This window comes from Oncorhynchus tshawytscha, linkage group LG04 (assembly GCF_018296145.1).
Source record: "Oncorhynchus tshawytscha isolate Ot180627B linkage group LG04, Otsh_v2.0, whole genome shotgun sequence".
Classification (NCBI taxonomy): Eukaryota; Metazoa; Chordata; class Actinopteri; order Salmoniformes; family Salmonidae; genus Oncorhynchus; species Oncorhynchus tshawytscha.
The window spans coordinates 65777355-65799160 of record NC_056432.1 but is presented as its reverse complement, the minus strand read 5'-3'; the positions used below and the strand labels follow the sequence as shown (position 1 = coordinate 65799160).

Sequence of the window (21806 nt, the reverse complement as noted above, 5' to 3'; positions counted from 1 at the left end):
ACACTGCATGCGCCCCCGTCCAAGCGAGACCAACTGTCACTCATCAAGAGCTGCTAATCAGTGGGAGCACTATCTGGGTGCGTTCCACTGCCAAGTTGGAAAATTGCATCAACAAATGGTGAATTCCTGCCAGTTCACGCTGGGTTAAAAAAAAGGTTACAGTTGTCCACCAAAAATGACATTGCCGACTTAAGTGCAAAAGGCTTCAAATTGCTCATTGAACAAAGGGATGTTTGGGGGAGTGTTGTGCTAATAATCGCCATCCACACGGGAGGTGTGAATTACAGACAATTACCACATGCCATGTGCTCAGATAGAAGCCATAGCTATTAGCCTAAACAAGGAAAACCATGTTTTAAAGTGGCACTCCAGTCTGCTTTTTACCTCATTTATCACCTGATTACAACCCGTAGCAGTGCCTGAGTAAAATAACTAGGGAAGCTAAGCCCCTCCCTACCCCCATAACCTGTTAATTAATATGCCTTGCGACTGTGATATATAGGCCTAAAGGCCGAGACAATAAGAAGACACAGTGGCAGAATAAATTCAACCACACATTTCTTTTTTCACAAAACGGATAGCAACCTCTGTCCAGTGAAGTCCACAAAGCATATTGCATGTACAGTAACAGAGCTACAGCATGGTCAAGCAAGTTAATGTTTCTGACATTTTCGGACCACTAAACAACTACTGATTTAGAACCATCGAGAGCTATCGCAGGTCGCAAGAAAAACAGGAACTGCCTCCACTATTCCAGCACCATTTCAACTTCAACATTTCAACATCATCAAATCACCTCTGCTTAGTCTAATACAGTGACAACAAAAAGATACCAAAAATAATTATGTCCAATCAACATAAGCTAAATATGATGTGGCTGTCCATGGTTCTGATTTCTGTGCTTGTGTGTGTGTGTGCGGGTTTGTGCAAGTAGAGAAACATGTTGACTCACCCTACTTCTAGAGAAACGCCAATGCCATCCTCCTCTCTTTCATGTTGACGAAACGGTCTATGACTGTCATACAGTACATGCTTTTATTTGTTGTTGTCCTAGGCTACCTGGCTAAAATGCTTGCTCGCTAGCCTAACTTCCATTTATGGGCAATGTTAGCTAGTTAACTTTAGCCTTCTACATCTAGCTACATATTGAACTTCCATTCTCTCAGGCCAGGGGCGCAACTATGTATGCATTAATGGTTGGATCAGAATCACTGTTATAATCATTGCCCAATATGGAGAATTAATTAAAACCACAAGTCCAAATCCCTATCTCTATCCATGGCTAATTTAGGAAAGGGCCAATTTTAGCTAGCTGGCTAGCTAGCCACTGGAAGACAACAACACAATAAGATGCAACAATTAAAGTTTTTCTGTCAATTAATTTCAATGGGATTTGATAGGAGGGAAGCCAAATCCAAGCTGGCTTCCCTTGACACTTTTTTTTTGGTGTGCCAGGACCATTCACAGTTAAGCTCACTCAGTACAGCTCAATGCGGATTGGCAAATTTTGTATACTATTTTTGTCAAGGGAGGCCAGATGCCTGCCTTCAATACTACAGGGGGCATCAATGTCATATTTGTTTGGACCAAACAGCATCAGCTAGATAGCCTATATGAAAATTATGAAACACAGAGAGATGAAAGATACATTTTTTATTTATTTTTTCTTGGTAATTGTTTATACACGCCACTGTTTACAAAACAAGAGGCACATCTCAATAGGTGGTCCAGGTAAGTCATGACATTTCAGTGATGGGGTGGGCCTTTCCTCTTTTGTTCTCTTCTGCTCCTCTATTTTTCCTATTTTAATTTATTTTATTTCACCTTTATTTAACTAGGTTGGCCAGTTAAGAACAAGTTCTCATTATCAACTGCGACCTGGTCAAGATAAATCAAAGCAGTGCGACAAAAACAACAACACAGAGTTACACATGGGATAAACAAACGTACAGTCAATAACACAATAGGCAATAAATAGGCCAATAGTGGAGAAGTAATTACAATTTAGCAATTTACACTGGAGTGTTATACAGTGGGGAGAACAAGTATTTGATACACTGCCGATTTTGCAGGTTTTCCTACTTACAAATCATGTAGAGGTCTGTAATTTTTTATCATAGGTGCACTTCAACTGTGAGAGACGGAATCTAAAACAAAAATTCAGAAAATCACATTGTATGATTTTTAAGTAATTAATTTGCATTTTATTGCATGACATACGTATTTGATCACCTACCAACCAGTTAGAATTCCGGTTCTCACAGACCTGTTAGTTTTTCTTTAAGAAGCCCTCCTGTTCTCCACTCATTACCTGTATTAACTGCACCTGTTTGCACTCTTTACCTGTATAAAAGACACCTGTCCACACACTCAATCAAACACACTCCAACCTCTCCACAATGGCCAAGACCAGAGAGCTGTGTAAGGACATCCGGGCTAAAATTGTAGACCTGCACAAGGCTGGGATGGGCTACAGGACAATAGGCAAGCAGCTTGGTGAGAAGGCAACAACTGTTGGCGCAATTATTAGAAAATGGAAGAAGTTCAAGATGACGGTCATTCACCCTCGGTCTGGGGCTCCATGCAAGATCTCACCTCGTGGGGCATCAATGATCATGAGGAAGGTGAGGGATCATCCCAGAACTACACGGCAGGACCTGGTCAATGACCTGAAGAGAGCTGGGACCACAGTCTCAAATCATTAGTAACACACTACGCCGTCATGGATTAAAATCCTGCAGCGCACGCAAGGTCCCCTCCCCCCTGCTCAAGCCAGCGCATGTCCAGGCCCGTCTGAAGTTTGCCAATGACCATCTGAATGACCCAGAGGAGGAATGGGAGAAGGTCATGTGGTCTGATGAGACAAAAATAGAGCTTTTTTGGTCTAAACTCCACTCGCCGTGTTTGGAGGAAGAAGAAGGATGAGTACAACCCCAAGAACACCATCCCAACTGTGAAGCATGGAGGTGGAAACATCATTCTTTGGGGATGCTTTTCTGCAAATGGGACAGGACGACTGCACCGTATTGAGGGGAGGATGGATGGGGCCATGTATCGTGAGATCTTGGCCAACAACCTCCTTCCCTCAGTAAGAGCATTGAAAATGGGTCGTGGCTGGGTCTTCCAGCATGACAACGACCCGACGACACACAGCCAGGGCAACTAAGGAGTGGCTCCGTAAGAAGCATCTCAAGGTCCTGGAGTGGCCTAGCCAGTCTCCAGACCTGAACCCAATAGAAAATCTTTGGAGGGAGCTGAAAGTCCGTATTGCCCAGCAACAGCCCCGAAACCTGAAGGATCTGGAGAAGGTCTGTATGGAGGAGTGGGACAAAATCCCTGCTGCAGTGTGTGCAAACCTGTTCAGGAAACGTATGATCTCTGTAATTGCAAACAAAGGTTTCTGTACCAAATATTAAGTTCTGCTTTTCTGATGTATCAAATACTTATGTCATGCAATAAAATGCAAATTAATTACTTAAAAATCATACAATGTGATTTTCTGGATTCCGTCTCTCACAATTGGTGTACCTATGATAAAAATGATAGACCTCTCCATGCTTTGTAAGTAGGAAAACCTGCAAAATCGTCAGTGTTTCAAATACTTGTTCTCCCCACTGTATGTACAGATGAAGATGTGCTTGTAGAAATACTGGTGTGCAAAAGAGCAGAAAAACAACAAAAATATGGGGATGAGGTAGGTAGTTGGTTGGATGGGCTAATTACAGATGGGCTGTGTACAGCTACAGCGATCGGTAAGCTGCTCTGACAGCTGACGCTTAAAGTTAGTGAGGGAGATATGTCTCCAACTTCAGTGATTTTTGCAATTTGTTCCAGTCAATCGTTCCAGGCAGCAGAGAACTGGAAGGAAAGGCAGCCAAAGGAGGTGATGGCTTTGGGAATGATCAGTGAAATATACCTACTGGAGCGCATGCTATGGGTGGGTGTTGCTATGGTGACCAGTGAGCTGAGATAAGGCGGAGCATTACCTTGCAAAGACTTATAGATGACCTGGAGCCAGTGGGTTTGGCGACGAATATGTAGCGAGGACCAGTCAACGAGAACATACAGGTCGCAGTGGCGGGTAGTATATGGGGCTTTGGTGACAAAACGGATGGCACTGTGACAGACTGCATCCAATTTGCTGAGTAGAGTGTTGGAGGCTATTTTGTAAGTGACATCGCCGAAGTCAAGGATTGGTAGGATAGTCAGTTTTACGAGGGTATGTTTGGCAGCCTGAGTGAAGGAGGGCTTGTTGCAAAATAGGAAGTAAATTCTAGATTTAACTTTGGATTGGAGATGCTCAAGCAAGGGGGAGGCCGATGACATCACAGGTTCCCATCAGACCAACTCATTGAATGTCCTACTCCTAAAGTTTACAGTTATGTCTAAAAAAAACACAATTTTACTCAAAACATAATGTTTTACCCTTTTGTGTCTGCACTTTACTTTATTTTTATACTAGGGATATCACTTTTCAACAGTAAACGTTCCTACATTTCTGGAGGACGTCTTTAAAATGTATGTGCATCCAGGTGTACTTATGTGGGTGAGTCAACTTATTTGAATGACATTATTTCCCTTTCCTGCAGTCAAAGGACCAAATGGCCCTCTAGAGGCTTCATGTGTGGTATATTATTCATATTTTTCATAAATTCATAATTAATAAACATGATAAAAAAAGAACACCAAAAATCCTGTGTTTCTATATCAAAAAGGTTTCTGTGATGCATATAAAGTCTAATATTGGGATGCAAACTCAAAATGTAGTTCATTTCAACTTTTTATCTGACATGGTACAGGTGTGTTACCATCTGTGTGAGGTGTATACTTTTGTTTCAAAGTAGATTTGTTTAAGACTACCCACTGCAGTTTAACAAAGTGTGCTCCATTTGAAGTAGAAATATTTTTTTTACATAAAACAAAATGTTTAATAATTTTGAGACTACAGGAAATAGATTGACTGCTATGTTAAACAACTGCGGTCATGGCTGCTTTGGTTCTCAATAGCCTTGTGGCTGTTGTAATATTTTCACTGTAGAAAAAACAGATCTCTTAAAATACATTCTACAATGATTTTTTTACTTTTCCTGTTGAAGGTAAAAGTTGCCCCTGACCGCCTTCTCACTTCCTGCTCTGCATTTAGCTATTCAGATATTTTGTATCTTTATTGATTTTGTAAGAACGGACATTGCAATGTTTTCAGCTGATAGCAACCTACAATGGTGTTATGCAAAGTGTGCTTGTCAAACATGATGTGAGTAATTTTGCCTTCCATAGCCAATGCTATGATGAGAACATGTACTATATACAAATGGCCTGTAACACAGTCAAATGCAATGTGACAATAAAACTCAATTGGTTTCAAGGAACAACGATAATGACAGGGAGAGATGAAAGGAAACAAAAGCAATACAATGCAATTAGCTTTCCCACTGTGATCTCAATCCAAACACATTCCAGGATGCCTCTCAACACTAAAAACATCTAAAAACACTACCACAAAGCTTTTAATGTCTGCTGGGGATAGAGCAGGACTAGAGTGACAAGAGTGACCATTTTTGGCACGTGTTCTGTTGTTGTTTTCTAAATGGCAGGCTTCCAGAGGTGGCATTAGCACTATGGGGGTGGAAGAGCATTTTGTGTTGAGGGGTTTGTTAACAGAGGACCCACCTGCACAGCGGACACAGATTGAGAGTCTATTAAGGAAAAACCAGGGAGGATGCTAACAGACTCAAAGTGGTCACATACACATACAGTACATGGATGAGGCTATTGGACAGTCACCACAGTGCAGCCAGTGCACACACGAGTTGGCCAGGCACCCTGAGCAGATTAGTCAACCCAGAGTCAGGATGTGGGATGGACATACAAACACGTGTAGGGTTGCAAAATTACGCTTATGCAAACTTTCCCAACATTCCGGGGGTTTTCAGAAATTCCGTTTGAAAGATTTCTGAAATCAGGAGAGAATGAGCAGAAATTTCAGAAACCTCCAACCAGGATTTCTAAAAAATCTGGGAATTTGGGGAAAGTTCCTGGGATTTTTCAAGCCTACACAGATTGTACTTTATAACATGAACACGGGCCTACAGTAAAAAACAAACAGCCATCGACAAGATGTTCTATGCATATTTTTCTATTTAATTCCTTATGGAATTTCTGATCACAGTACGACAGCAGAGGTAGGAATTAACTATTGTAAGAAACACTAACTCCACTTTTTCAACCCCACTATTGATGTAACATGGAAATCATACAAATTCCAATTCAGTTCCTAATCTGACAAAATGAACAATGCATTGACCTCGATTCTGATTAGCCCTTGTTCATGAGTTTATCTCCACAATCTGTGTGTTGAAGTCTGTGAACATGATGACAAAGAGGCCAGAAAGGGTGGAGGACTCGGTATAGAATCCCATCAACCACGAAACCAGTAAACTGAAACAGAGATGCTTCATCAAACAAGTGGCTGCAGCCAGTGACTGTCTGTCAGTGTGACCAAAACCAAGGTCACATGAAATGAGTTGTAATCATAACCACAGGATTATAAATCCATAATCCCTACTGCCGTGTACTGACTGACTGTTGGCTCCTGCCTCTCCCACTGACCTCTACTCTGCCTCACCACCAGCTATGGTAAATGCTCATATCTAAAGCCAGCTTAATCACATTACCTGGAAGAGAGGAGGCTATGCATAAGCAAAAACATCCTACTTGGAATTAGGATTTGTTTTTTATTCGTTTTTTACTCAGGCAAATGCTGTGACCTCTTAAACTGGGAGTCAAGCCCCCGATGTGGAAAAGATGATGTAATGAGAGCCCTGAACTGTGTAGAGAGTGGAGTGACATTTTGGCAGTTTTGTGCGCTCCAGGAACAGATGAATTGTGGGGGATCCTGCACAGCGTGGAGCCCTGTGTGTTTTTGGCAAGTGGCATTGCCTATCACACATACACGAGGCTGGCATTCTGCAGTGGCAGAATGGGTAGTTAGTCAAACGAGACTGTTAAAGCACAGCCCACCCTCCTGCCTGTCCACATCATGCTGACACAATGCAAAGTCTCTACCATCGTGCTGTTCTCAGATCTGACTTCCTGGATCACTCCCATCTGCTTTCTCTGACAGCAGTCCTGGTCCATTTGATCTCAGATCAGAGTCTGCTGACAGGGTTCTTACTGACGATATCACAAGCTGAGCAACCACCAACATCACTGTCATAACAATAGGCCTAACAAAGCAGCATGACGGGGAGTGGGCGTGAGAGGGAGAGAGAGGATGGAGAAAAAGATGGGGGGGAGACTGTTGAAAGAGAGAGAAAGGGGGATAGAGGGAGAGAGAATAGGTTAGAAAGACAGTAGAGGAGGTACATCACAGCATTCCTGACAGTTGCATTATTGCCCTTACAAAACAACACATGAAAAAATCATGTGGGGAAAAAAACATTATTTTCGGACACGTGTGAAATTTTCATGAGTCAGATACGTGAAACTCAGCCACTCCAGTGGTTCTGCTCTTTGTTTCTGATACAAGCTGCCTGATTGTTTTTCACATATAAAACTGCAAATTCTACTTAAATTCTTGCAGAAGCAATGTTTCCACCGGTTGGAATTAGGGTGACGAAATCTTAAAAAACCCAAATGCGGGACAAGGGAAAGATTTTGCTTGACATTTGTGGAACAGTGGACAGAAAACATTTCTGGGGACAGGTTAACGGATCACATTGAAATGGACGACATGGTTCTGCTGTATAAAGGTCACTGCCTGTTAAAGGGGCAATCCGTAGTTGCAACACATTTTTGGACTTATAAATGAATGATATGTACCCATTGATTCTTGAATAATATAGGAGTATACAGAGCCTTCAGAAAGTATTTACACTCCTTGACTTTTTCCACATCTTGTTGTGTTGCAGCCTGAATTTAAAATGGATTCAATTGAGGTATGTTTTTGTCACTGGCCTTCACACAATACCCCATAATGTCAGTCGAATTATGTTTTTACATTTTCTTACTAATTCATTAAAAATTAAAAGCTGAAATGTCTTGTGTCAATAAGCATTCCACCCCTTTGTTATAGCCAATTGTAACAGATACCGTACCTTAATTTAAAATGAAATCAAGTAAAAGTGAAAGTCATCCAGTAAAATACTACTTGAGTAAAAGTCAAAAAGTATTTGGTTTTAAATATACTTAAATATCAATAGTAAATGTAATTGCTAAAACATCATTAAGTATCAAATTCCTTATATTAAGCAAAACAGATTACATGATTTTTTATGAATTTTTATTTACAGATAGCCAGGGGCATACTCCAACACTCAGACATGATTTGTGTTTAGTGAGTCCGTCAGATCAGAGGCAGTAGAGATGGCCAGGGATGTTCTCTTGATAAGTGTGTGAATTGGACCATCCTGTCCTGCTAAGCATTCAAATTGTAACTAGTACTTTTGGGTGTCAGGGAAAATGTATGGAGTAAAAAGTTTTTAAAAATCTTTAGGAACGTGGTGCAATAAAAGTAAAAGTTGTCAAAAATATTAATAGTAAAGTACAGACAGATACGACCCAAAAACTGCTTAATTGGTACTTTAAAGTATTTTTACTTAAGTACTTTATACCACTGGTTATGGCAAGCCTAAATAAAGTTCAGGAGTAAAAATGTGCTTAACAAGGCACATAATAAGTTGCATGGACTCACACTGTGTGCAATAATAGTGTTTAACATGATCTTTGAATAACTACCGCATCTCTGTACCGCACATATACAATTATCAGTAAGGTCCCTCAGTCGAGTAGTGCATTTCAAACACAGAATCATCCACGAAGACCAGGGAGGTTGTCCAATGCCTCAAATCCAACTTTAAATGCACTTTCAATAAAGTTTGATTTGATTTAGTCCTATTCTTTAACTTAGATTTTTGGTTGTAATGGAGACATGAATCCAACATATCAATCATTAATTTACAGACACGCAGTGAATGAATAGTTATTAAGAGATCTCTCCATAATCATTTTCACGATAGTGCATTGGTAGTAGTCAGTGACAAATATAAAAGATGGGTTAAGTTTAAACCCTGAATGGGAGAACAAATGAATAGTTGCAGATCAACTCTCCAGTAGGAGGTGCTGCCCAGTTTTTTTTCTGATAGTGGTTATAACGTTGAAGATCTAATGTTGTTTCAAAGGTTCAACATATTTTATACAAGGAGTATAATTTTCTATGTTGAAAATTGGTTACAATTATGGCGTAATGCTGTGGTTGCAATTTCACCCTCAAATTGTCACCCTCAAAACAATAGTTTATGTTGATGTTTTTTTTATTCAATGTATTTTCCACATAGATTCCATGTCAAAATATGTTGACAAATTACATTGAAACCATTTTGATTTTACCAGTTTGTGCCCAGTGGGTCCTAAGTTCATGTGCTTAGTTTACTAAACACACGAGAGAAGAACATTTGGATCTAGTTCTGTTCCAGATCTCTATTTTTTTGCTCTCTGAGGACTATTCCTCCCTCTCTCATCCTCTCACTCTATCTTTCTATCTTTTTCACTCTCTGAGGACTCTTCCTCCCTCTCTCATCCTCTCACTCTATCTTTCTATCTTTTTCACTCTCTGAGGACTCTTCCTCCCTCTCTCATCCTCTCACTCTCTTTCTCTTTTTCACTCTCTGAGGACTCTTCCTCCCTCTCTCATCCTCTCACTCTCTCTCTCTTTTCACTCTCTGAGGACTCTTCCTCCCTCTCTCATCCTCTCACTCTCTCTCTCTTTTTCACTCTCTGAGGACTCTTCCTCCCTCTCTCATCCTCTCACTCTCTCTCTCTTTTTCACTCCCTGAGAACTCTTCATCCCTCTCTCATCCTCTCACTCTCTCTCTCTTTTTCACTCTCTGAGGACTCTTCCTCCCTCTCTCATCCTCTGACTCTATCTTTCTATCTTTTTTGCTCTCTGAGGACTCTTCCTCCCTCTCTCATCCTCTCACTCTCTTTCTCTTTTTCACTCTCTGAGGACTCTTCCTCCCTCTCTCATCCTCTCACTCTCTCTCTCTTTTTCACTCTCTGAGGACTCTTCCTCCCTCTCTCATCCTCTCACTCTCTCTCTTTTTTTCACTCTCTGAGGACTCTTCCTCCCTCTCTCATCCTCTCACTCTCTCTCTATTTTTCACTCTCTGAGAACTCTTCATCCCTCTCTCATCCTCTCACTCTCTCTCTCTTTTTCACTCTCTGAGGACTCTTCCTCCCTCTCTCATCCTCTCACTCTATCTTTCTATCTTTTTCACTCTCTGAGGACTCTTCCTCCCTCTCTCTCATCCTCTCACTCTCTCTCTCTTTTTCACTCTCTGAGGACTCTTCCTCCCTCTCTCATCCTCTCACTCTATCTTTCTATCTTTTTCACTCTCTGAGGACTCTTCCTCCCTCTCTCTCATCCTCTCACTCTCTCTCTCTCTTTTTCACTCTCTGAGGACTCTTCCTCCCTCTCTCATCCTCTCACTCTATCTTTCTCTTTTTCGCTCTCTGAGGACTCTTCCTCCCTCTCTCATCCTCTCACTCTCTCTCTCTTTTTCACTCTCTGAGGACTATTCCTCCCTCTCTCATCCTCCCATTCTGTCTCTCTCTAGCTTTTTCGGTTATTTTTGTAAATAATATTCTTTCACTGTTCCTTAAAAGCTCTATAACCCTTAAAGGTCCAATGCATCTGTTTTTTATTATCTCAATATCAAATCATTTCTGGGTAACATTTAAGTATCTTACTAGCTAAACTTCCATCCATTTGGCGACAGATTTGAATGCGGATATTAAAACAATATATGTGCATTTTCCCACCAGATGTTTCAATCAAACAGACTTTTTAACAAATAAAATACTGCATGTGATGACAGTCCACAAAAAAAGCACTTTTGCACTTAAGGCCTAGATTCAATCAGATCATGCACTAACACCGTATAGCGATGTTTTGGCGGTGTTGGCTGTCAAATCAGTGAGCAGCTGCTCTTGCGATCATTGTCACGAAGCCACACCCGCCCCACTCGAATAAGAAGTTCAGAGCAAGAAAGCGTAGGCTATATAGAAATAATTACTCTTAAATTGAAAAATCATTAAACTAGATCATAATGATTTCTATCATCCTAATGGAGGTGTAGATTACATCTCACATTCCAGTGTTCCACTTGTAAACAAGGCTGCATGGTATTTCTGTTAATGCTACTCTGTGCCGCCAATGGTAATGTCCTCTTTAGGTATAATGCCGAGAGCCACTTTTGACAGCTGTAATGAAGTTCCACCTAAGACATCGTCAAAACAACTGCTATGTGGATGTTGGCTAAAGTGGATCTGATTGAATCGAGCCTTAAGTTTCATTTACTGAATAAAAAACAAACGTTTAAATGGTTTCAATTGCATTTTTAACACTACGTATAGTTTTGTCACAAAAACTGCGAAAAAAATTGCGATAAATAGCATTAGAACCCAATCTGGTTTTGGCCCATACTCTTTAGACAAAAGTTAACTGATAAAGTTGACAGTGTAGGTAATAAGATGATATGGATAAAAGCAAGATCCTTTTTAATTTTTAGAATTGGCAGCCAAGCACCTATCATCATGACATCAGCATCATTTAAATGATAGCCTACCCTCAATATTTATTGGAAATTGTTCATCATAACTTATTTTATCTGCCTATAAACTGAATTGTTTTCCATGTCGTGGTGGTAGTAGGCTACAACATCATCACGTGACTCCAAGTTTACTGAGGCATTATGGTTTTTCTGTCAATATTTGCGCATAAAAGCTTTTCCACCGCAGTTGTTGCATAATCTATTTCAAAGACAAAATAAATATCCCACGTTGTCTAGCGTATTTCGTTTTGTCGACATTGGGAAGTTTTACTGACAAATTAGCTGTTTCCATAAGGCCTGTCATGATTTTTTTATGCATCAGGTCATTGTGATTGTTTTCAAATAAAATGGTCAAAAAGAAAGATAGCTTCTTAGCAAAGGGCAATTTCTCAAGCAAGAATTTTGCTAGAACTGTCTGGGAGTGGTCTGAGTTGGGAAGGAAAAACTGACAATTAGCTGTAATTGGCAGAGAGGTTTGGAACTCTCTGTCTTATTGGTCTATTAACTAATTTACCACATCGTGATGTCACCATTGAAGGCCAAAACTCCATCCCACCAAAACATAGCCTACGCTGTCTTGTTCTGAACTTCTTATTCGAGTGGGGCGGGTGTGGCTTTGTGACAATGATCGCAAGAGCAGCTGCTCACTGATTTGACAGCCAACACCGCCAAAACATCGCTATACGGTCGTCTGCTTTCGCAGGTTAGTGCTTGATTTGATTGAATCTAGGCCTTAAGTGCAAAAGTGCTTTTATGTGGACTGTCATCACATGCAGTATAAAAAAAAGGGCATTATCATAATTTTTGACAATTTCACAGTATTAACCTCATAGTGTGGTAATATATATAAAACATAGTCAAATCATGTATTTGACTGCAGTGGGCCTTTAATAAATGTCTTCTCGCCCTTTCTCTCTTTTTCTGGACCGTCTGATATTCTAGTTATTTTCAGGACAGTCCGATACTCTAGTTAAAGACAGCAATACAGACAAACAGACATACCAGTATCTAATAACTACTCTGTCAAAGGTGAAAATGAACCTCATTCTGTGTTGGCTCACTAACCAGAAACAGTGGCATCCCCCAAGGCCCAGAATCATACACATGCACACACATACACGCATGCAGTGGCTAAGATGTGCAATAGAAATAACATCTTCCCTGTGAACCGATGTAATCCCAGTCTCCACAGTTATTGACAACTCCAGTGAAGGCTCAGCTGGGTAGAAGTTTCAGCTCTAGCCCTCGGTCTTAAAGACTCTCTCTCTGTCCTCTCTGCTCCAGTGAGAGAGAGCTGACACTGTGCCCTTATTCTTCCTCCTGAGCTGCTTTGGTCTAGGATCGATTCACACAGTCTAGCAGTGCAGGAGAGCCTGTCAAGCACACAGCCTGACGCCTCAGAGAGTCCAAAACCAGCACCATTCTGTTGGCCAGCACACTATCACAGTTACAGACATCTGTCGTAACTCAATCTCATGCACCCATGCTCACACATACTGTAGCATGTATGTAGACATGCATAAGTGATCTCTTTCTTCCTCTCTGGCTGGCTGTCTCTGTCTGGCTATCTCTGTCTCTCGCAAGCATCCACGTACACACACACACACAGATGAATGACAGATACATAACACGCTCTCATCACGCCCACGTCCTCTCAAACACACCTCTCCAGTTCTTGGTTAAGCACAGCTGTGTTCGGAGAGTAAACAGTCGAGTTCCTGTCACCTCAACTCGGGATCCTTTCACTACCTCACTCACTCACTCCTCTCTCCTTCTCTCGTTCTGTCTCTCGTTCCATTAGACAGGGTTATCCCTGGCCAGGCGTAAGGTTCGGCATGAGGAAATACCAGAGGGAGAGAGAAAGGGGGATAGAGGAAGGAGAGGGGAAATAGGGACAGGGGATTTAGGGAATAGAGAGGCAGTGGGAGAGAAACCAAGAGAAAGTAGAGAGGAAGGAGAAAATAGATGTGAAAGAAAGGGGAGTGAAAAGTAGAAAAAGGGAGGTGAAAAAAGGGATAGACAGGGAGAGACAAAAATAGGGAAGGAGGTATAAGGTAGAAGGGAGGTATAAGCAGAGAGAGAGAGAGTGAGTAGGAGATGCGTACATACACACTAAAATATAGAGACAAAGACACAGAGTGGTATCTTTTGCCTGGCATACTCACATAGTGGGCTGCGGTGGTGCTCACTTTTAAACAGGGTCATATCAGGAACGCCAAACAAAGAGGGCGGCTGTGGCTTTCAGACTGGACAGACAGATGGCTGGATGCTTTCCCTGCTTCTCTCTCTCACAATCAGTCTATTTTCCTCTCTCCTTATGTCCTCTCTTTCTTTCTTCCTGCTTTGGCTCTCTCTCTGCAGGCAGGCAGGCTGTGGACTGACGACTGTGTTACTACTGAATCAATGACAGAGCAGTTAGAGCAGCACCAACAGTATGTACCATCTGTCCCTCTGCAGCGGGGGTGGACAGAGGAAGCACTGGGTTAGCCCATTAGCTCCAGCAGGCAGGGGGGTTAGTGTGAGTGTGTAAATTGTTTTTTCACAGCAAGAGGAGCCTGGCTGGGGCTCAGGGTTTATAGAGCCTGCCCAGGCAAAGAGAGAGCTGCCAAGAAGTGTGTGTGTGTGTGTGTGTGTGTGTGTGTGTGTGTGTGTGTGTGTGTGTGTGTGTGTGTGTGTGTGTGTGTGTGTGTGTGTGTGTGTGTGTGTATATGTATATATGCGTGTGTGTGCGTAGGGTGTGGTGAAGTGAGTGTAACTCTATCCACAGCCGGGGGCTGAGAGAGTGAAGGGGGACAGGGGAGGGCAGGGGTCTAAGAGAGGAGCATGAATCTGAGGACAAAGCAGAGCCACATACAGAGAACACGAGAGGAGCTCACCACTGACCTCATATCACAGAGGGATGGCATTATTCACAGGCACTCACACGCACCAAACACACACACGTCATACAGAGAATGTGGGTGTTGTGGGTGACAACTGGATGAGTTAACAGTGGAGATACTTGAGGATGAGGGGAAAGGGGGAGGGAGACAGAGAGGGCGGGCCGGCGGGGAGAGCGAGCGATAGAGAGAGTGGGGGGAGTGATAGAGAGAGAGAGAGGAATGGGGTGGGAGAGAAAGAGAGAGGAGGGGGAGAGACTCACCTCCCTGTTGTGGAGAGAGCAACATTAATTAAGCCTTATCTAAGACAGAGTCATTCTACTGAGGCTAAGACACACACACACATGCACGCAATCAAATGCTCACACACATACAGTATAAAAACAGGCAGTGTCCCTCGAGTGCAATGTGATTAGGGTGAGGAGCTAGATATTACAGACAGGTATAGCAGACCTCTGGTGTTTGTTCCCCTGCACTTGATTAACCAGTCATTTACTCAACAACAGAAACACGTCAATGCATAGTGGACCCCATCAGACAACTCCACAGTGTGGACACCTACCTTCAAACACGCATACAGTGCCTTTAGAAAGTATTCACACCCCTTGACTTTTTACACATTTCCACAGCCCAAATTGAAAATGTATTATATTTAGATTTTTGTGCCACTGATCTATACACAGTACCCCACAATTTCAAAGTGGAATATTGTTTTTTGAAATGATTACAAGTTAATAACAATGTAAATCTGAAATGTTTTGAGTCAATAAGTATTCAACCCCTTTGTTATAGCAAGCCTAAATACTGTACATTCAGGAGTAAACATTTGTTTCTGGTCTGGCTGTGTTGTTGTCTGGCAGTAGCCAGCTTGCTAAATCAGACCCTTTACTAAGCCATGGATGGAGATGGGGATTTGGACTTGCGGTTTTGACTTAATTCTCTGTACAGGCCAATGATTATGATGTCGAAGATTATGAGACGATTGAATTTCTATATGTAGCCTTGTAGGTTCAAGTTAACTAGCTACCTAACTTAGCTGTTTCATTGTTGCCCATGCAAGGAAGTTATCTCTGTAGCCTATGACAACAAAAACTAAAAGTGTACTGTATGACAGAGCCGTAGACCGTTTTGCCAACATGAAAGAGAGGAGGATGGCATTGGCTTTCAACTAGTCTACAAGTAGGGTGAGTCAACTTTCTTTTTTAACTTGCACACGCACACACACACACACACACACACACACACACACACACACACACACACACACACACACACACACACACACACACACACACACACACACACATAGAAATCAGTACCATGGACAGCCACATGATATTTAGGAGCATTGATTGGACTATATTGTTTTTGGTATCTTTAAGTTTGTCTTCACTGTATTAAACTAAGCATACATAGCCTAGTTGTTTGATGATGTTGAAATGGTGCTTGAATAGCGGAGGCAGTGCTCCTGTTGTCTTTGTGCTGACTTGCGGTAACTCAGTGGTTCTATAGTAGTAATGGTTTAGTAAACTGTATTAAACATTGACTTGCTTGACCATGTTGTAGGTCACGTAACTGTTTGTTACAAGCAATATTTGCTTTGTGGACAGATGTTGCTCTCCGGTTTTGTGAAGAAACACATCTATTCCTCCTGTGTGTGACTGTCTGTTTGTTGTCTCGGCCTTATGGTGTATCACAGTGGCGTATGAACGAATGGGTTATAGAACAAACAACACAATTATCACAACAGAGGGTGTAATATGGCCTTTTTACTGGCTTGGCTTGTCTTCCCCAGTGATTTTACCCACACACTGCTACTGCTCTATGTGCAATAATAACGGTTAACATGATTTTTGAATGATTACCCCATCACTGTACCCCACACATACAATTATCTGGAAGGTCCCTCAGTTGAGTAGTGAATTTCAAGCACAGATTCAAGCACAAAGACCAGGGAGGCTTCCCATGCCTCACAAAGAAGGGCACCGATAGGTAGATGGGTCAAAATAAAAAAGCAGACATTGAATATCCCTTTGAGCTTGGTGAAGTTAGCAATTAGACTTGGTGTATCAATACATCCAGTTACAACAAAGATGTTGTATTTATTTATTTCACCTTTATTTAACCAGGTAGGCCAGTTGAGAACAAGCTCTCATTTACAACTGTGACCTGGCCAAGATAAAGCAAAGCAGTGCGACACAAACAACAACACAGAGTTACACGTGGAATAAACAAACATACAGTCAATAACACAATATAAAAGTCTATATACAGTGTGTGCAAATGAGGTAAGATTAGGGAGGTAAGGCCATAAATAGGCTGTAGTGGCAAAGTAATTACAATTTAGCAATTAAACACTGGAGTGATAGATGTGCAGAATATGAATGTGCAAGTAGAGATACTGGGGTGCAAAGGAGCATACAGGTGACCTTCCTAACTCAGTTTCCAGAGAGGAAGGAAACCACTCAGGGATTTCACCATGAGGCCAATGGTGATTTTAAAACAGTTTTAAAACAGAATTGAATGGCTGTGACAGGAGAAAACTGAGGATGGATCAATAACATTGTAGTTACTCCACAATACTAACCTACTGGAGTGAAAAGAAGGAAGCCTGTACAGAAAAAATATTATAAAACATGCATCCTGTTTGCAATAAGGCAGTAAAGCAATACTGCAAAAAATGTGTTGAAGAAATACACTTTTATCCTGAATGCAAGCATTATGTTCAGGGCAAATCTAACACAACACATCACTGAGTACCACTCTTCATATTTTCAAGCATGGTGGTGGCTGCATCATGTTATGGATATCATCGTCATCAGCAAGGACTAGGAAGTTTTTTTATGTATTGACTCAGGGGGTTGAATACTTATCTAATCAAGATATATTAGTGTTTTATTTTTCATTCATCTTTAAAAATATATATGTAAAAAAAATCTTCCACTTTGACTTTACAGAGTATTTTGTGTAAATTGTTGAAAAAACAACAACAATTAAATCCATTTTAATCCTAATTTGGAACACAACAAAATTTGGAAATAGTCAAGGGGTGTAAATACTTTCTGAAGGCACTGTATGTACATGCATCTATGCAGATATAGGCAAGCAATCATGCACACGTGCACAAACACACACACACACACACACACACACACGCACACACACATACACATACACACACACACGCACATACATATACTGTATAAATCAATCCATGAAGGCCTAGGATAAATACTTATGCTGTAGCTCCCTGCACCATTAATATCACCTAGGCCTGTGTTTACAATCATCATAACCATTAACACCAAAATCAACTGAATCCATCTGTAACCATCAGCATCGTTAATAGTTGTTCCTTTGTTTAGTGTACTGTTGTGTATACAGGCCTGTAGAATGTAGCACTGATGGTCCCAGGGTAGAGGCTTTCATCTAGGTATTTAATTAGGCTATTAAAAGTCAACACAGAGTAGACTGGCTTTAGGCTGAGAGGCTGTTGTTGTCAACACTTAATAACACTTTGTAAAGCCGTTAGAAAACCTCTGATTTCTACTGATCCGTATGATAACAGTTGGGTTTGTTTGCTCATGACTTGGGGTTGTGGTTTGGGAGGGAAGTGGTAAACACACACACACACACACACAGGTATTAAAGGGTATGAAGCATGAGTTTCTACACACCAAAGTAACAACACAGTTTGGTCAAAGACTTAGTAACTTAGTTGTAGTCACAATCTATATAGTTACCTATAACTACAAACATAGTTATATTTGAGTGTTTTTAAATATTTCTTAGCTTTTTTCTGGATATTGTTGGAACTACCCACAATGCACTAATTCTCAAAGTCATATGGAGAACCGTTGCTACCTAGCTAATTCCAGCTGGCTAATGTTCACTACTTGCGATGCTAGCATGTAATTACATTCCAAACCAAGTGTTGACACTGGTGAGCTACAATGTACATCCACAAAGAAGAAACCATATACGTAAATGAATGCGGGAAAACTGCAACTCCTGTGCGTTTGGTAGTGGAAGTTGAGCGAGTGAGTGTTGTAGTAGTTTTGTTGTTTGTAACTAGTGCAGTAATACCCACATAGTGCAATAATACCCACAAGGAAGGGGTTACAACTTATTTGTGGCCCACTCATTTGTGACCCAAAAACGAGTAGCTTTGAAGTCGGAATGGATTTTCCGGTTGAAGCGAGCAGATTGGAGAATGGGAACCATGCACACATCTACTGTATGCGATGCTCATTTCACCCTGGAGGACTTTCGATGGCTTAGTATAACCAGTGGAAGGCAGGTTTAGAAATGAGACTCTGACTGAAACCAGGTGCTGTGCCGAGCATGAATGTGAAGCCTGCAACCTCTATTTCCTACTGAGCTACTGGTACATTGCGAGTGTCAGCAGTGATGGCGATAAACCGGGTAAATTCAATATGTCAGTATATCACTATTGGATTAGCTAGCTGATGCTCCCTCTGAAGGCCTGTCCTTGGCTCTTCTATGACTTTGGTAGCTAACAAACAGTGTAGCTATTCCCTCCGCAAGGTAATCAAACAAGCTAAGCGAAATCAAATCAAATCAAATCAAATTTTATTTGTCACATACACATGGTTAGCAGATGTTAATGCGAGTGTAGCGAAATGCTTGTGCTTCTAGTTCCGACAATGCAGTAATAACCAACAAGTAATCTAGCTAACAATTCCAAAACTACTACCTCATAGACACAAGTGTAAGGGGATAAAGAATATGTACATAAAGATATATGAGTGAGTGATGGTACAGAGCGGCATAGGCAAGATACAGTAGATGGTATTGAGTGCAGTATATACATATGAGATGAGTATGTAAACAAAGTGGCATAGTTAAAGTGGCTAGTGATACATGTATTACATAAAGATGCAGTAGATGATATAGAGTACAGTATATACATATACATATGAGATGAATAATGTAGGGTATGTAAACATTATATTAGGTAGCATTGTTTAAAGTGGCTAGTGATATATTTTACATCATTTCCCATCAATTCCCATTATTAAAGTGGCTGGAGTTGAGTCAGTGTGTTGGCAGCAGCCACTCAATGTTAGTGGTGGCTGTTTAACAGTCTGATGGCCTTGAGATAGAAGCTGTTTTTCAGTCTCTTGGTCCCAGCTTTGATGCACCTGTACTGACCTCGCCTTCTGGATGATAGCAGGGTGAACAGGCAGTGGCTCGGGTGGTTGTTGTCCTTGATGATCTTTATGGCCTTCCTGTGACATCGGGTGGTGTAGGTGTCCTGGAGGGCAGGTAGTTTGCCCCCGGTGATGCGTTGTGCAGACCTCACTACCCTCTGGAGAGCCTTACGGTTGTGGGCAGAGCAGTTGCCGTACCAGGCGGTGATACGGCCCAACAGGATGCTCTCGATTGTGCATCTGTAGAAGTTTGTGAGTGCTTTTGGTGACAAGCCAAATTTCTTCAGCCTCCTGAGGTTGAAGAGGCGCTGCTGTGCCTTCTTCACGATGCTGTCTGTGTGGGTGGACCAATTCAGTTTGTCTGTGATGTGTACGCCGAGGAACTTAAAACTTAATACCCTCTCCACTACTGTTCCATCAATGTGGATAGGGGGGTGTTCCCTCTGCTGTTTCCTGAAGTCCACAATCATCTCCTTAGTTTTGTTGACGTTGATTGTGAGGTTATTTTCCTGACACCACACTCCGAGGGCCCTCACCTCCTCCCTGTAGGCCGTCTCGTCGTTGTTGGTAATCAAGCCTACCACTGTTGTGTCGTCCGCAAACTTGATGATTGAGTTGGAGGCGTGCGTGACCACGCAGTCGTGGGTGAACAGGGAGTACAGGAGAGGGCTCAGAACGCACCCTTGTGGGGCCCCAGTGTTGAGGATCAGCGGGGTGGAAATGTTGTTGCCTACCCTCACCACCTGGGGGAGGCCCGTCAGGAAGTCCAGTACCCAGTTGCACAGGGCGGGGTCGAGACCCAGGGTCTCGAGCTTGATGACGAGCTTGGAGGGCACTATGGTGTTAAATGCCGAGCTCTAGTCGATGAACAGCATTCTCACATAGGTATTCCTCTTGTCCAGATGGGTTAGGGCAGTGTGCAGTGTGGTTGAGATTGCATCGTCTGTGGACCTATTTGGGCGGTAAGCAAATTGGAGTGGGTCTAGGGTGTTAGGTAGGGTGGAGGTGATATGGTCCTTGACTAGTCTCTCAAAGCACTTCATGATGACGGAAGTGAGTGCTACGGGCGGTAGTCGTTTAGCTCAGTTACCTTAGCTTTCTTGGGAACAGGAACAATGGTGGCCCTCTTGAAGCATGTGGGAACAACAGACTGGGATAGGGATTGATTGAATATGTCCGTAAACACACCAGCCAGCTGGTCTGCGCATGCTCTGAGGGCGCGGCTGGGGATGCCGTCTGGGCCTGCAGCCTTGCAAGGGTTGACACGTTTAAATGTTTTCCTCACGTCGGCTGCAGTGAAGGAGAGTCCGCATGTTTTAGTTGCGGGCCGTGTCAGTGGCACTGTATTGTCCTCAAAGCGGGCAAAAAAGTTATTTAGTCTGCCTGGGAGCAAGACATCCTGGTCCGTGACTGGGCTGGTTTTCTTTTTGTAATCCGTGATTGACTGTAGACCCTGCCACATACCTCTTGTGTCTGAGCCGTTGAATTGAGATTCTACAAAGTTGGGGAAAGCTGAAAGCATTTTTTAAACTTCTTTCTTCTCCATGTCAGTCAAACAGTGAAATCCAAGTCCCTACAAGCCCAACAACTGACTCAGTGAGGGTAGCTAGAGTAATTATTGTTCAGAACCTCACTGGTCAGTTACACACATTCTAGTTCGTGACATTGACTTGGATCATCGCTCCAGACTTTCTCCCAAACTTTTTAAACGAACGTAATGCACCTGCCAGGATTAGAGAGAGTGGGATAGGGGGAGGATTAGAGAGAGTGGGATAGGGGGAGGATTAGAGAGAGTGGGATAGGGGAGGATTAGCGAGAGTGGGATAGGGGGAGGATTAGAGAGAGTGGGATAGGGGAGAATTAGAGAGAGTGGGATAGGGGGAGGATTAGCGAGAGCGGGGATAGGGGAGGATTAGAGAGAGTGGGATAGGGGGAGGATTAGAGAGAGTGGCATAGGGGGAGGATTAGCGAGAGTGGGATAGGGGAGGATTAGAGAGAGTGGGATAGGGGAGGATTAGCGAGAGTGGGATAGGGGGAGGATTAGAGAGAGTGGGATAGGGGAGGATTAGCGAGAGTGGGATAGGGGGAGGATTAGCGAGAGTGGGATAGGGGGATTAGAGAGAGTGGGATAGGGGGAGGATTAG

At 42.3% G+C, this 21806-nt stretch overlaps 1 protein-coding gene across 1 annotated transcript in view; it reads right to left on the bottom strand.

Annotated features, from left to right (window-relative positions):
• LOC112249242 (RNA-binding Raly-like protein) overlaps positions 1-14077 on the bottom strand; it is an 84530-nt gene extending 70453 nt beyond the window's left edge. Inside the window, exon 1 of the mRNA XM_024419033.2 lies at positions 13775-14077. Within this exon, the coding sequence (XP_024274801.1) occupies positions 13775-13814 (40 nt within the window). The 5' untranslated portion in view covers positions 13815-14077. The remainder of the gene's footprint in view (positions 1-13774) is intronic.
• Between the last annotated feature and the right edge of the window lie 7729 nt (positions 14078-21806).